The sequence below is a fragment of the Dromiciops gliroides genome, chromosome 3 (assembly GCF_019393635.1).
Source record: "Dromiciops gliroides isolate mDroGli1 chromosome 3, mDroGli1.pri, whole genome shotgun sequence".
Lineage (NCBI taxonomy): Eukaryota > Metazoa > Chordata > Mammalia > Microbiotheria > Microbiotheriidae > Dromiciops > Dromiciops gliroides.
Window position 1 is genome coordinate 91,313,644 of NC_057863.1, and position 12,819 is coordinate 91,326,462.

Sequence of the window (12,819 nt, forward strand, 5' to 3'; positions counted from 1 at the left end):
AGTGGAATTTGAGCTCTGGACTTCCTAATTCTATGCCCAGAACTATCCACTGTGCCACCTAGCTGCTGCCTCAAATACTTGTTGACGGACAGACAACTTTACCATCTAACTCTCAGTCTACTTTTCCGGGATGGCACATTCTCTGTTCCAATTAAACTGGCTCCCTCTCTGCTCCCTGCATTCATCTTCTGCCTCCTTCTCTTTAAACAAGGGGCCCCTTATGTTGGTACATAAAGCGAGGGAACCCAAATCAGGGAGACCTGAGTTCAAATCCGATAATTAGCTATGTGACCCTACGCAAGTCACTTAACCTGCCTGCCTCAGTTTACCTACCTGTAAAATGGGGGTCATAATAACACCTACCTCCTAGAGCTGCTGTGTGAGGATCAAATAAATGATTGTTTCAACTAGTTTGTAAAGTTGATTTTCTAAGTACACCGTCATCCTATTCCTTCGTTTCCGTTTCTTTCTCGTGGCCATGGCTAGCATTGCAGCGAGGATCAAAGGGGATCGTGTTTGCAAACCTTACGGAGCTGTATAAATGCTACGATGGCGAGGACGCCTGGGATGTTTTCAATCCCCAGGCCTTTCCCCCCATTTCCCCCTCCAGTAGAATCCCTTGCTTCGCACAGCGGGGCTTTCCCAAAGGCCCCCATGCCCTCCAGTAGTCAGGGCTTCGCCCCTCCCCACAAAACTACTCTGCATTTCCCGACCTAGCACAGGTTTCCGGTGCACGTCTCCCCGGGCTAGAAGGGCAGGCCCGTTTCTGTCTCCTCAGACCCCCCGTCAGGTCCCCAGCACACAGCAGGCCTCGTCACCCCCAGAGGTGCTCGGGCTGGCCGCGACTCGGGCGGGATGGCTCGCGCTTCCTCCTTCCCAGGTTACCTGGACTCAGGTCCAGCTCTTCCTCCGCAGTCCCTCGGGCGTTGAAGCCCGGGGGCAGCGCGGGGCCGATCAGGTCCCTGGCCATGTCGGCCGGGGCGGGGCAGACCAGCCTCCCGCTCTGGACGTTAGGGCTCACACACAACCCACACACACAACACGCACGCGCAGGGTCCCTCTCGGGTTCCCAGATTAAGGGGAAAACTCCGCAGTTTTTCCGGCGCCGGGGAAGTGACGTCAAGACATGGTCATTGGCCCCGCAGTATGTTTACTGGTGGAGCGGAAGTGACGTATAATACCGTCGCCTCCGAGGTTAGCCCATGTGCTGCTTGCGGCTGGTGAGGTGACGATCTTGCCTCGGTCTCCCTGGTGAGACCTACCTCCGGGTTTCATGGACCCGTTCGGTTGGTACCCTCCACCCGGGCCGCCCCCGGTGGTAACGCTCCAGGGGTTTGAGTCTGATCAGTCTGCGGACTGGACATCGTGGGGGCTTCCTCCGCCGCCGCCGCCCCCACCGTCCATTCCGCCGCCTCACCTCCCCCCTCCTCCCCTTCCCGCCTCCTCCGAGAACTCCTGGGACTTCCAGCCGGCCCGGGACTGGTCCTGGGCGCCGGCTCCGGGCTACGACGGCTACGACCCTCAGCAGAGACACTGGTACCAGCAGCCGGGTAAATCACATGCTTTTGCCTCCCTAGCCATCTTACTTTCTTATTTCGATCCCCCATTCTCCCCGTTCCCCAACCCCGCGAATGGGTTCAGCTTCCACCCTCCATCCTCATTCCACCCCCAATCTCCCGCGTGTTTGGTTCACTTGGAAGCTGCCCTGTTCTCGCTGCCCCGCTACTCACCTCTCCCAATTTTGGATTGATCGGAGGGGTACTTGTTCTGATCTGTTAGAGCCAGAAAGGCCTTCGGAGGTTATCTAAGGGGAGGGCACGGAATAAGCATTTCTGCAGCGCTTGTCACTTTTTTTCTCGTTTGAACCCTGGAAGGTAGGTGCTCTTATTATCCACCTTTTATAGTTTCGGAAACTGAGGCAGACAAGGTTAAGTGACTCGCCCAGGATCACACAACTTGTAAGTGTCTGCAGCCCGATTGGATCTTGGGTCTTTCTGACATCAAGCCCAGTGCTCTATCTACTGCCCTACCTAGCTTTCTCTTAACTAGGCCAACCCTATCATTTTAGAGATGGGGAAAGTATCTCTTGCCCAAGGTGGCAGAACTAGTAAGTTTCAGAACTGGGATTTGAATCCAAGTCCTTGGACTCCAAATTCAACGTGCACCACACAAAAGGTTTATTTCATCGTGTTTTCCTACCTGGTGTGAGATGTTGCTGATTTCATTGTGATAGGAACTTGATCCACTTGTTATGAGTTTGTGTTTGAGGTAATAGTATTGATGTGGGCAGAATTTTGGGTCAAATTGATCGTGAGTCGTCCCAAAAGAATTAGAAGACTCAAGTTTTATTGCAATACTGTGGGTGACCACAGGGAGAGAACCAGAATAAGGGAAAGGTATCTCTCCAATAGCGAAAGAAAAGACAGTTATATGTATAGTATAGACCAACTGATTTATCAGTCTCATAATAATCTCCACCTTGGGGAGGTACAAGGGAGGCCTGTCCTATTCATTATAATATTCTCCACCTTTGGGAGGTACAGGGGAGGGCTTATCCTAATTTGGAGTTCCTGAGGTCCTAAGCCAACCCCTGAGGTGGGTACCTTTTTCAGTGGAGGTGTTTTGGGGGTTTACAGGTCACAAGGTGAATCTGGGGACAAATTTGGCCTTTTCTGCGCATGTCTCTTTCTGATTCCCATGGCTAGTTTCAAAACACCTTCATTTTTTTCATTAAAATTTCTATACCCTATCTTGTGTCTTATTGTTATATGATCTGACCCTTTATGGTCTCGTTATGGGTCCTGATCACTGTGGGTTTGATAACCTAGCATCCTGACTTGTAAGTTATCCATTAACTGGGGTCTGACTCCCTTTTAGATCTAATATCTGAATTAGAGCTTGGACCTTAGGTTTTTCTATTAACCCCTTTTTTGCCTCCTACATCAGTATCATGGTGTAAGTGGTTGGAGTGTTGGCAACGAAATCATAAAGACCTGGGTTCCTATTCTTACCTCAGACCATCAATATTGGTGTGACCCTAAGCAAGTAGCTTAACCTCTCTGGGCTTCAGTTTCCTCTTCTGCAAAATGAAAGAGTTGGACTCCTGACCTCCAAGGTCCCTTCCTGGCTCTAGTCTTTTAAAAGATTGGAGAGACCTTTCATCATAACCACTCTGTGTGGAAGGTAGTTATTAATACCTATTTTCCCTATTTTTCCTATTGCTCATTTAAATTTCTTATTGCTCATCAATTATTAGATTGAACAATTCTGATTTTATGAGGCAATAGTTAACTATGATTGAAGGATACCTACTAGCTAAGATTAAAGAAATTAGTTAATAAACACATCAATCTTGGATGGGCACTACAGATGGCTAAGGGCCTGATTCTAGCGTTAAATAGGAGAAGATGAGCAGGTTGGGACATGTTTGATAAATTTCAGTTGCTATTCTTGTTCTTCAGAAGAATCAACATTGCTGTTGACTTAAAGGGCTTTGCAGAGTTGTATGATACAGTTGGCTGCACCATTGGTGGTGTCTTGTGTACAAGGATGGTCATAAAAAGGTCATCAAGGAAGTGTATGATTGGAAAAGCAAGTGAAGCATAATGTGGGGAAGTGAGGTTTAACAGAATGGCGGCAAGGCCACACACAGAAGGAGAGTAATATGGCCAAACCTATTTATCAGGAAGACTATTGTACAAGCTATGTGAAGAATAATTTAGTGAAAGGAGAGAATGGAGGGAGCTATTATAAGAGTTACTGAAGTATTATAAGAGTCTAGAGGAACACTGATAGGGGCTAGACCTAAGGTGGGTGGTGTCAATGCAAACAAAGAAGGAAGAGTTTATATGAGATGTCTTGGAGGTAGAATTACCAGGACTAGAGTCAAGAATAACATGAGAGAAAGGCCTCTGGTGTGTCAGGTATATGTTGAGAATTTTTCTAGAAGGACAAGAACAAGAATCTCAGAGGATGAGGAGTGGATGGGTCAAAATCTGCATTTGGTGCACAGGTCATCATAACAGTGTTTTGATGTGTGGAAATGCCATCTCACCTAACTCATTCTCCTGAAGGAACAATAGTTGTGTATTTCTTCTGTCTAGCTTCTCTACTATATTTCTACTATATCCCCTTCTTGACAAATACTCTGTAACCTGTAGTTTAAAAATAATTATAAATAACTATGGTTCTAATTTTGTTTTATAGGCAGAAACTATCATTTCCCCAAGAAAAACCATGACAGATCAAATAGAAATTTCAAAAATCAACAAAATGGAAAACAGAAACAAAAGGTAATAAAGAGAAGTCTTCTGAGATAGGCTCTTTGTTGCCTGTGTAAGGTTTTTGTTTTTGTTTCTTTCATGTGGATTGGGTTTCTTCTTCTTACCTTGGTGGTGGGTTTCTTCTCTAGACGCTTAAGTAAATGTTGATCAGGCAACTTTTTTTTTAAACTTAAGCTCCTATAGGGGATGTAATAGAGAGACTCCAGTCTACCTCATCTGTAGACCATATCCTTGAGGTACCATTAAACAGAAGCTTTCATATTAGGCATTAGTTGTGTAGTGGGCACGATGTACAATTTTCATAATTTTAATTTGAAAACTTCCACATAAAAGAAAAATCACATTAAAATATTACATAAATGTTGTATAAGTATTGAATTTAATGTAAATATTAAGTTTATTTCACTTGCAACAATTCTACGGTTGAACTATTGAAAATGTTTTTTTTAAAGGTTTTAGCTGTGTAATCACCTTAGTTCTGTTATAGAATGGGAAAATATTAAAGCAGCTAACCTGCATTCAGGGGTTCATTTTGTTCTGGGTCCATGTTTCCATGTCTCTGTGTTATGTGTGTCCATGTTTCCATGTTCGTGTTTCCATATGTCCATGTTTCCATGAGTCTATGTCTCTGTGTGTCCGTGTCTCTGTGTTTCCATGTTTACGTGTTTGTGTCTCCTTCTCTCCTTGTGTCTGTTTTTGTCTCAGTGTCTCTCTGTTTCCATGTCTCCATGTTTCTATGTCTCCGTGTCTCCATGTCTCTGTGTTTTTGTGTCTCCATGTGTCTGTGTCTGTGTTTCTGTGTGTTTCCGTGTGTCCGTGTCCACAGGTCTACCCCCAAGAACCATTAATTCTCTGTAAATCAGAACTATGGGCAGGAAACATTTAAATATGATTACAATTCACATAATGTGTTACCATCTAACTGGAATGAAGTTGAAAGTAATTTCTTTTAGACTTCTTACAAGGGGGCCAGTGTTTATTTTTCATGGCTGTTTAAAATATAGTCATTTTATTTAAATGAATGAAATTTAAAAAATTTAAAATAATTTATAATTTTTAAGGTTTGTTTTTCTTAGCATCTTTCCTTCAGAATTGTAACCATCTTCAGAATTTTTTTTACTTTATCGAGCATCTACTGGCACTATGCTGGGTTCCAAGGATACAAAGAAAAAGTGAAACAACACCTGTCTTCAGGGAGCTTATACCCTAACAAGACATACAAGATGTTTGTATGCAAATATGTGCAGAATTGACAAAATAAATACACGTTCTCTTTGGGCAGGAGGGTTATATGTTAAATGTTAATAGCATTTAATCAAAATAATATTTTTTCAAGTTGTTATTCATTTCCTGATATTGAACATTCTTTTGGTGGCTGTTTATTAGAGGTTTTCTATTTAAGGAATGATGACTATTTAAAGATGATTGCATTTTTTACCAACAGAAAAATAAAGAACCAGTTTATACCCATTATTGTGATACTTGTGATCGTGGCTTTAAAAACCAAGAAAAATATGATGAGCACATCTCTCAGCATAGAACAGTAAGTTTTCTTTTCTGATTGGTCCCTAATTTTCAAAATAGTTCTCACTACTTTTGTGTTTCCTAACAATTTCAAATTTTATTTCCATAAGGTTGCTAACTTTGATAAATGGAGTATGCTTTTAAAACAAATGTGGAATGTTAGTGCAGTTAGTAGGATAGTCTGATGTTGAGGTGGTCACAAGGTTTGATAAATTGATAGCATGCTTTGGGGCCATACACTGTGTTTGGGGGAGCTTCATTTCTTCAGGGAAGCTCATGTGTGGACTTTTTTTGGTTTTGTCTTTTTAAAAAGAATTCAGCTGTTCATCTCTATGTGCTACCTCCCAGGGTTGTTGTGAGGATCAAATGAGATAACATTTGTAAAACTTTGAGCATTCTATGAATACTGTTATTGTTGTTGTTGTTACATTCTTCTCCATGCCCCAACAGCATTGGAGTGGGGCTGACCTTTCCTTACATTGCCATCAGGCTCTACAGAGTGCTTTTATACTTACTTTCCCTATGCCAAGGCTGTCCTTGATTTTGCTTAAACCATTAAAAAAAAAGTGTTGTTGTTACAGAACACTTTTGTTTTTTTGTTTTTGGGTTTTTTTGGGGGGCCACGAGGGTTAAGTGACTTGCCCAGGGTCACACAGCTAGTAAGTGTCAAGTGTCTGAGAGCGGATTTGAACTCACATCCTCCTGAATCCAGGGCTGGTGCTTTATCCACTGCGCCACCTAGATGCCCCTTTAACTTTCTTTCTGAGATGATCCTGGCACTCAAGCAGAGAGAAGAACCTGTCCCTCTGCTCTGGAATGATACTTCTTCTGTCCTTGACTTAAACATTGAGAGATAACAATCTTTACCTTGAATAACTTAATTGACTGTAAGAACAAATTGGGTGCAGGCATCATCCGTGCTGTGACAGGATCCATTTCTTATGAAAAGTAGTGAGTAATGTTTGTTTTGTTTTTTAAATTACCACAGTGCTCTGTCGATGGCTGCAGTTTTAGTGCTCATGAGAAGATTGTTCAGATTCACTGGAAAAATGTAAGTTATCACTCTTAGGTTTAGGCTTTGATTTGCCAGCTTCTTTTCTCTTGTTTGCTAACTCTTCAATAATCTTGGCATAGCACAGATGATAGTTTTACTTAATTTTTTAGTCTTGTTATTCCCTCAGCTACTTTCACTGTCAAATTAAGAAGATGCATAGGATTCTTAATGTTCATCAGTGATACAATAGATTTACATGACTTTGTTAAAGTCATCTGGCAGAACCTCATTACTAGTCAAGAACTCTTCCCTGAAAGACAGCATCATTTGGTTGTTTTATTGCCATGGCTGGTGCTGAACTTGGATTTCTATGTGAAGTCCCCATTGCTCCCATGCACTCTGATCAAATTCCCAGTAATTAAAAGCAGACTCATTTTGACATTGAAAACATTCTTTTTCTCTCTTAGATGCATGCTCCTGGTGCCAAGCGGATAAAATTAGATACTCCAGAAGAGATTGAAAAGTGGAGGGAAGAGAGAAGAAAGTGAGTAAGAACTGGTTAATATATTGCTGTTAAGGCCAGGTGCTGCAAATTGATGAGTTTGCTGGACTTGCTGCACCTAATACATCATTTTTAGACTCTGGGGAATTTGATCCTAGAGAAGTAGGACAAGTAACTAACTGAATAAAATAGCAGCCAGAGAGTTAGGGAAGGCTAAGATTGGGAGATGAGATCCACAGGCTTTGGTTACAGCAGACTACTATTATATATATTTTTTAGCTTTGGGAGGGAGAGAGATTTAATGTACTTTGTATTTTATTATTTATTATTGGTAGTAATACTAAAAATGCATTTACATAGCATTTTTAGGTTTACAGTGACATTTCATCACAACAACTTGTGAGGTAGGGAATGTAAATAATCTTGCTTCCATTTTATAGGTGAGAAGACAAAAGGTTTCAGTAGGATTCCCCAAGGTGATACCTTGTATCCAAGCATGTACTCAAATTCAAATCTGATTCCAAGCCCATCACTTTTCTTATATCAGGATGCCTTCTATTATAAGAATTAAATAGATCTATTATACCCCATAGTACTTCTTACACATTTCTAAGATAATGAAATAGATTAGTCTTGTGGATTAGACCAGGAATTAGAAACTTGGGATCCAGTCTTAACTCTATAGTTAGCAATGTGATCTCAGGCAAATAATTTAACCCTTTGTCTATGAAATGAGTGGGTTATACTAGATGACATCAGATGCCTCTTTTAGTTCTGTGAGTCTTTGAATCCATAGTGTCTGGATGGGATTTTTCTAGTGTGTAATACCCTAAGATTTTTTCCCCATACTTAGTAATTATTTTTGTTTATATTTGAAACCAGTATTGTCCTTGGCTTCTTTGTCTCCTTCACAAAGAAATCAGGTATTTGTTGGCTAAGTTCATTTTGGGGTTCTCTTTTGACTCCTTGTTGTATGTAGCAATTTATATCAGTTTAAAGTCTTTAGGGAATGTTGATACTTTGTATTGATGTATTTTCCTTTATCTGTTTTCTGTTCTTTGGCATCATAACTTTTGGGAATAGGTCAGGTTGAAGTACTTGTAACTGTACTGTCCTTTTCTTATTTTTGTACTTGGAATTTGATATTAATTTTGACTTTTGCTCTAATGAGCAACTACCAGACTGCTTCTTCCACATTGACCCAGGTTTTTCCTGTAAATTTAGATAAGATCCATTAGATTTTTGTGATGTTTGATGGTGATCAAGGATTACTAAGGTCATCACAGCTGAGTTGTGTTTAAAAAGGGTGTGTGTGTGTGTGTGTGTGTGTGTACACACACACACACACACCAATAGACACATTTGTTCCTCTTACCTCCCCTACCTGGTGGGCCATCCTCAATAAGAAAGGGGGAAAAAGCACTTCAACAGAACTGACCAGTTCATTGGCCGCACCTGACAGAATGCGCATTCTGAACCATATTTTCCACTACCCTTGTATCTCTTTTGCACTAATGTCACTAAGTATCCATATATATAATTTGCAGGGCAATGAGGGTTAAGTGACTTGCCCAGGATCACACAGCTAGTAAGTGTCTGAGGCTGGATTTGAACTCAGGTCTTCCTGAATCCAGACCTTGTGCTTTATCCACTGTGCCCGCTAGCTGCCCCTTCCAAATATATTTTCACTTGGTTTAGAGGATCTCCTTGAGAGAGAATTCTGCTCTTCATTCTCAGTAATAGATGTTGGCCATGAGCCACACCTATCTTCTGAATGATCTTGTCATAAATAGGGCAAAGTGAGATGTCCAGCTGTCCCTTGATTTTTTTTTGTTGCCTTTGGACAGAAATGCAACCAACTTTGCCAACTCTGTTATTTGCATCTTTGGGGAGAATGTGGGGTCCATCTTTCCTTTTAGTGGCAGCTTTGTTATATATCCTGGTTCACTTTATAGTGAGAATATCCATGTTGGTGTGCTTCAGTTTTCCCAGCACCCAATTTTTACAAGGATCATAATATTTGGACACGAATCACACATTTATTATTGTGCACAATAATAATAGCCAGCATTTATGATTTAAGTGATTAAAGGTTTGCAAAGTACTTTACAGATTTTGAGATCTTGTGAACTTCACCAATAACATTACAAAGTAGGTGTTCTTCACTCCCCATTTTATAGATAAGGAGACTGAGGCTCAGAGAAGTTAAGGGACTTGCCCAAGATCACATAGCTTAGTAAGGGTATTTGTTTTTGTTTTTGTTTGGTTTGGTTTTTTTGCGGGGCAACATGGGGGCTGTGAAAAGTTTGGCAACAGTAAAAGGTTATGTATACCCATTTTATATGGCTGGGGTCGTATAAAAATTTCTCAGGCAAAAAGGGGTTGTTGTGAGTGGAAAAAGTTTAAGAAGCCCTACATTAGATTGTACGCTCCCCGAGGGCAGAGACTGTCTTTTGCCTCTTTTTATGTACCTAGAGCTTAGCACCATGCCTGCCACAGAGTAGGTACTTAATTACTGATTGATCAATCCAGTTTGCCTCCATGACACACTCTGACCACATTCCCTGCTCCCCACAATTTAACAAAATTCAGTGATTCTCTGTTAACAAATATAAACCCTCAGCATTTAAAGTTCTTCAGAACTTAACCTGATCCTGCTTGTCCAGTCTGCAATCCAGAAAAACTGGCTTTCTTGCTATTCCTCACACTTGACCCTACATCTCTTGTTTCTCTGTCTTTGCAAGTGCTGTCTCTCATGTCTGGAAAGCTATTCCTCTTCGAATCCTTGGTTTTCTTCAAGATCCCCTTCTACATGATACTGTTCCTGGTTCCCTCAGCTCCTCCCCCATTCACAAGGTGTTTTTGTATGTGTTTTATTTGTACCTATAGTACGTGCATGTTGTCTCCCCTATAGAATATAAAATTCTGGAAGAAAGGGACTTTTTTCCTTCTGTCTTTGTACCTCCAGTGTCTAGCACTGACAGGTGCTTGGCACCTAACAGGTGCTTAATAAATGATTGTTGATTGATTGATATGGCACTCTTTTCTCTTTGACCTCCTTCAGATATATGCCTAGCAGTAGGATATCAGGGTCAAAAGATGTTGGACATTTTAGTCATTTTAAAAAATTAATTCCAAATTGCTTTCCAGAGTGGTTAGAACAATTCACAGTTCCACCAACACTGTATTAGTGTGCCTGTCTTCTCACAGTTCCTCCATATTTGACAATTTCCATCTTTTGTCATCTTTGCCAATTTCCTGAATTTGAGGTGGAATCCTAGAGTTGTTTTTTATTTTGGTTCATTTTATTGTTAGAGATTTGTAGCAGTTTTTAAAATTGTTAATAGTGTTCAGGTAATATTTGACCATTTATCCAATAGGGAATGACTTTTGTTCTAATATATTTGGATTAATTTCCTATATATCTTGGATATGCATATACATATCTATTTGTGTGTGTGTGTGTGTGTGTGTGTGTGTGTGTATTATCCCCAATCAACAGCTTTTCTTATTTCCTTATCCTAGCTACCAAAACTTATAAATTTCATGTAATCAACATTTTGTTTTGTGTATTTTCCTCTCTTGGTTTTTAAAAAAAATTTTTTTTGCTTTTTTTTTGCTCTCTCTTGTTTGATTAAGAATTCTTATGAAAGATACCTCTATTGTTTTCCTCTTACTTTTAAAATAGTGTAACCTTTTTATATTTAAATCAAGTATCCATTTTAAATTTATTGCAGGATAAGGTATAAATTCTGGTCTAAACCTACTTTTTGCCACACTGCTTTCCATTATTCCTAGCAAATTTCTTGTCAAATAGGAAGTTCTTCTCCAAATCATGTTCTTCTTTTTTTTTCTTTTTCTTAAAAGAAAGTGAAAAAAAAATTATACTTCAGTTTGCAGTCAGAGTTCATTGGTTCTCTCCCTGGAGGTAGAGAACATTTTTCATCATGAGCCCTTTGGAATTGTCTTGGATTGATGTATTGGTCAGAGTATCCAAGTCTTTCACAGTTATATCATTGTACACATTATTGCTGAGCTCACTTCTACTCAGTTCACACTGAATCAGTTTATATAGATCTTCTCAGGTTTTTCTGAAATCAGCCTTGGCATTTCTTATGGCACAATAGTATTCCATCACAATCATATGCCACAACTTGTTTAGTCATTCCCCAATGTTTAGCAATTCCCCTCAATTTCCGATTTTTTGTGAACATAATAAGAGCTGCTATAAATATTTTTGTACATGTAGGTCCTTTTCCTTTTTCTTTGTTCTCTTTTGGAATACATACCTAGTAGTGGTATTGCTGAGTCAAAGGATATGCAGTTTGATAGGTTCCAGATTGTTCTCAAGAATGCTTGCACCAGTTCAAAACTCCAGCAGTGTGTTAATGTGCCCATTATTCCACATCCCCTCCAGAATTTATCATTTTCTTTTTCTGTCATGTAGTCAATCCAGTGCTCTGTTTGGCATTCAAAGCCCTTCATAATTGAGGCCCCTTCCATCTTTCCAGTCCTCTTACACCTTCCTCCCCAAAACAGACTCTTCAATCCAGTAACATTGACTTTTTGGCTCTTCTGCCAACAAGACATATTCCAAATCTTGGTCCTGAGAATTTTCTCTGGCTGTCTCCCATGCCTAGAATGATCTCCTTCCTCATTTTGGCTACTGCTTTCCTTGAAGTCCCAATTAAAATCCCATCTCCTATAAGAAGCATTTCCCAATCCCTCTGATGTCATACCTAAAAGTTGTTTTTAATTTGCATTTCTCTAGTTAATAGTGATATAGAGAATTTTTCCATGTAACTATAGATAACTTTGATTCCTTCTTCTGAAAACTGCCTGTTTTGACCATATATCAGTTGGGTAATAGCTCTTATTTTCATAAATTTGACTCAGTTAAATGAGACCTTGATCTGAAAAACTAAACTCACTGTTAAAATTTTGTGGTATTACTTATATCTATAGTACTTTTTGGCAAAATGCAGTTTCCCTAATTATCTCTTTTAATTGGGTCTAGTTTTGCTTTGCTTTGTCTGAGATCATGATTTATCCCTGCTCCAAGTTATGTTCTTAATTTTATTGAGTTACAGCTTCATATACAAAAATCAAATCATTATACAATAATAAGTCATAACATTTCCCTCATAACTTTGTGTTATCTGCTTTTAATAACCTCAATTCACTTAAACACAACAAACATTTATTAAGTGCCTCTTGTGTGCACAAGGGGCACTAGGGAGCTATGTAATTTGGATAAAATTCTTATCTGTTTTAGGAACTTATAGTGTTACGTGATGAAGGGACTGAAGAATTCTAAAGCAATGGATTAGATCCTGAAAGGAGAAGGTCTCTATTTTTTTAAATTAATAAAGTATTTTATTTTTTTTCCCTTACATGTAAAAATAGTTCTCAATTTTTGTTTATACAACCTTTACAATTTCAGATTTTTCTCCCTCCCTCCCCTCTCTCCCCCCTCCCCTAGACAGCAGGTAATCTGATATAGGTTTTTTATATAT

The 12,819-nt window shown here is 39.8% G+C and overlaps 2 protein-coding genes across 3 annotated transcripts in view; one reads left to right on the forward strand and one right to left on the reverse strand.

The window, feature by feature from the left end:
• Positions 1 to 1,092, reverse strand: part of GPALPP1 (GPALPP motifs containing 1) — a 41,023-nt gene extending 39,931 nt beyond the window's left edge. The window contains exon 1 of one of the 2 annotated variants that reach the window (XM_043998557.1): positions 886 to 1,092. In XM_043998557.1, the coding sequence (XP_043854492.1) occupies positions 886 to 970 (85 nt within the window). In that variant the 5' untranslated portion in view covers positions 971 to 1,092. The remainder of the gene's footprint in view (positions 1 to 885) is intronic. The other variant, XM_043998556.1, reaches the window with a different exon arrangement.
• A 103-nt stretch (positions 1,093 to 1,195) lies between these two features.
• The window catches only part of NUFIP1 (nuclear FMR1 interacting protein 1), a 50,709-nt gene continuing 39,085 nt past the window's right edge, over positions 1,196 to 12,819 (forward strand). The window contains exons 1-5 of the mRNA XM_043995260.1: positions 1,196 to 1,550; positions 4,207 to 4,292; positions 5,728 to 5,826; positions 6,796 to 6,858; positions 7,269 to 7,345. Coding sequence (XP_043851195.1) covers positions 1,274 to 1,550; positions 4,207 to 4,292; positions 5,728 to 5,826; positions 6,796 to 6,858; positions 7,269 to 7,345 — 602 coding nt within the window. The 5' untranslated portion in view covers positions 1,196 to 1,273. The remainder of the gene's footprint in view (positions 1,551 to 4,206; positions 4,293 to 5,727; positions 5,827 to 6,795; positions 6,859 to 7,268; positions 7,346 to 12,819) is intronic.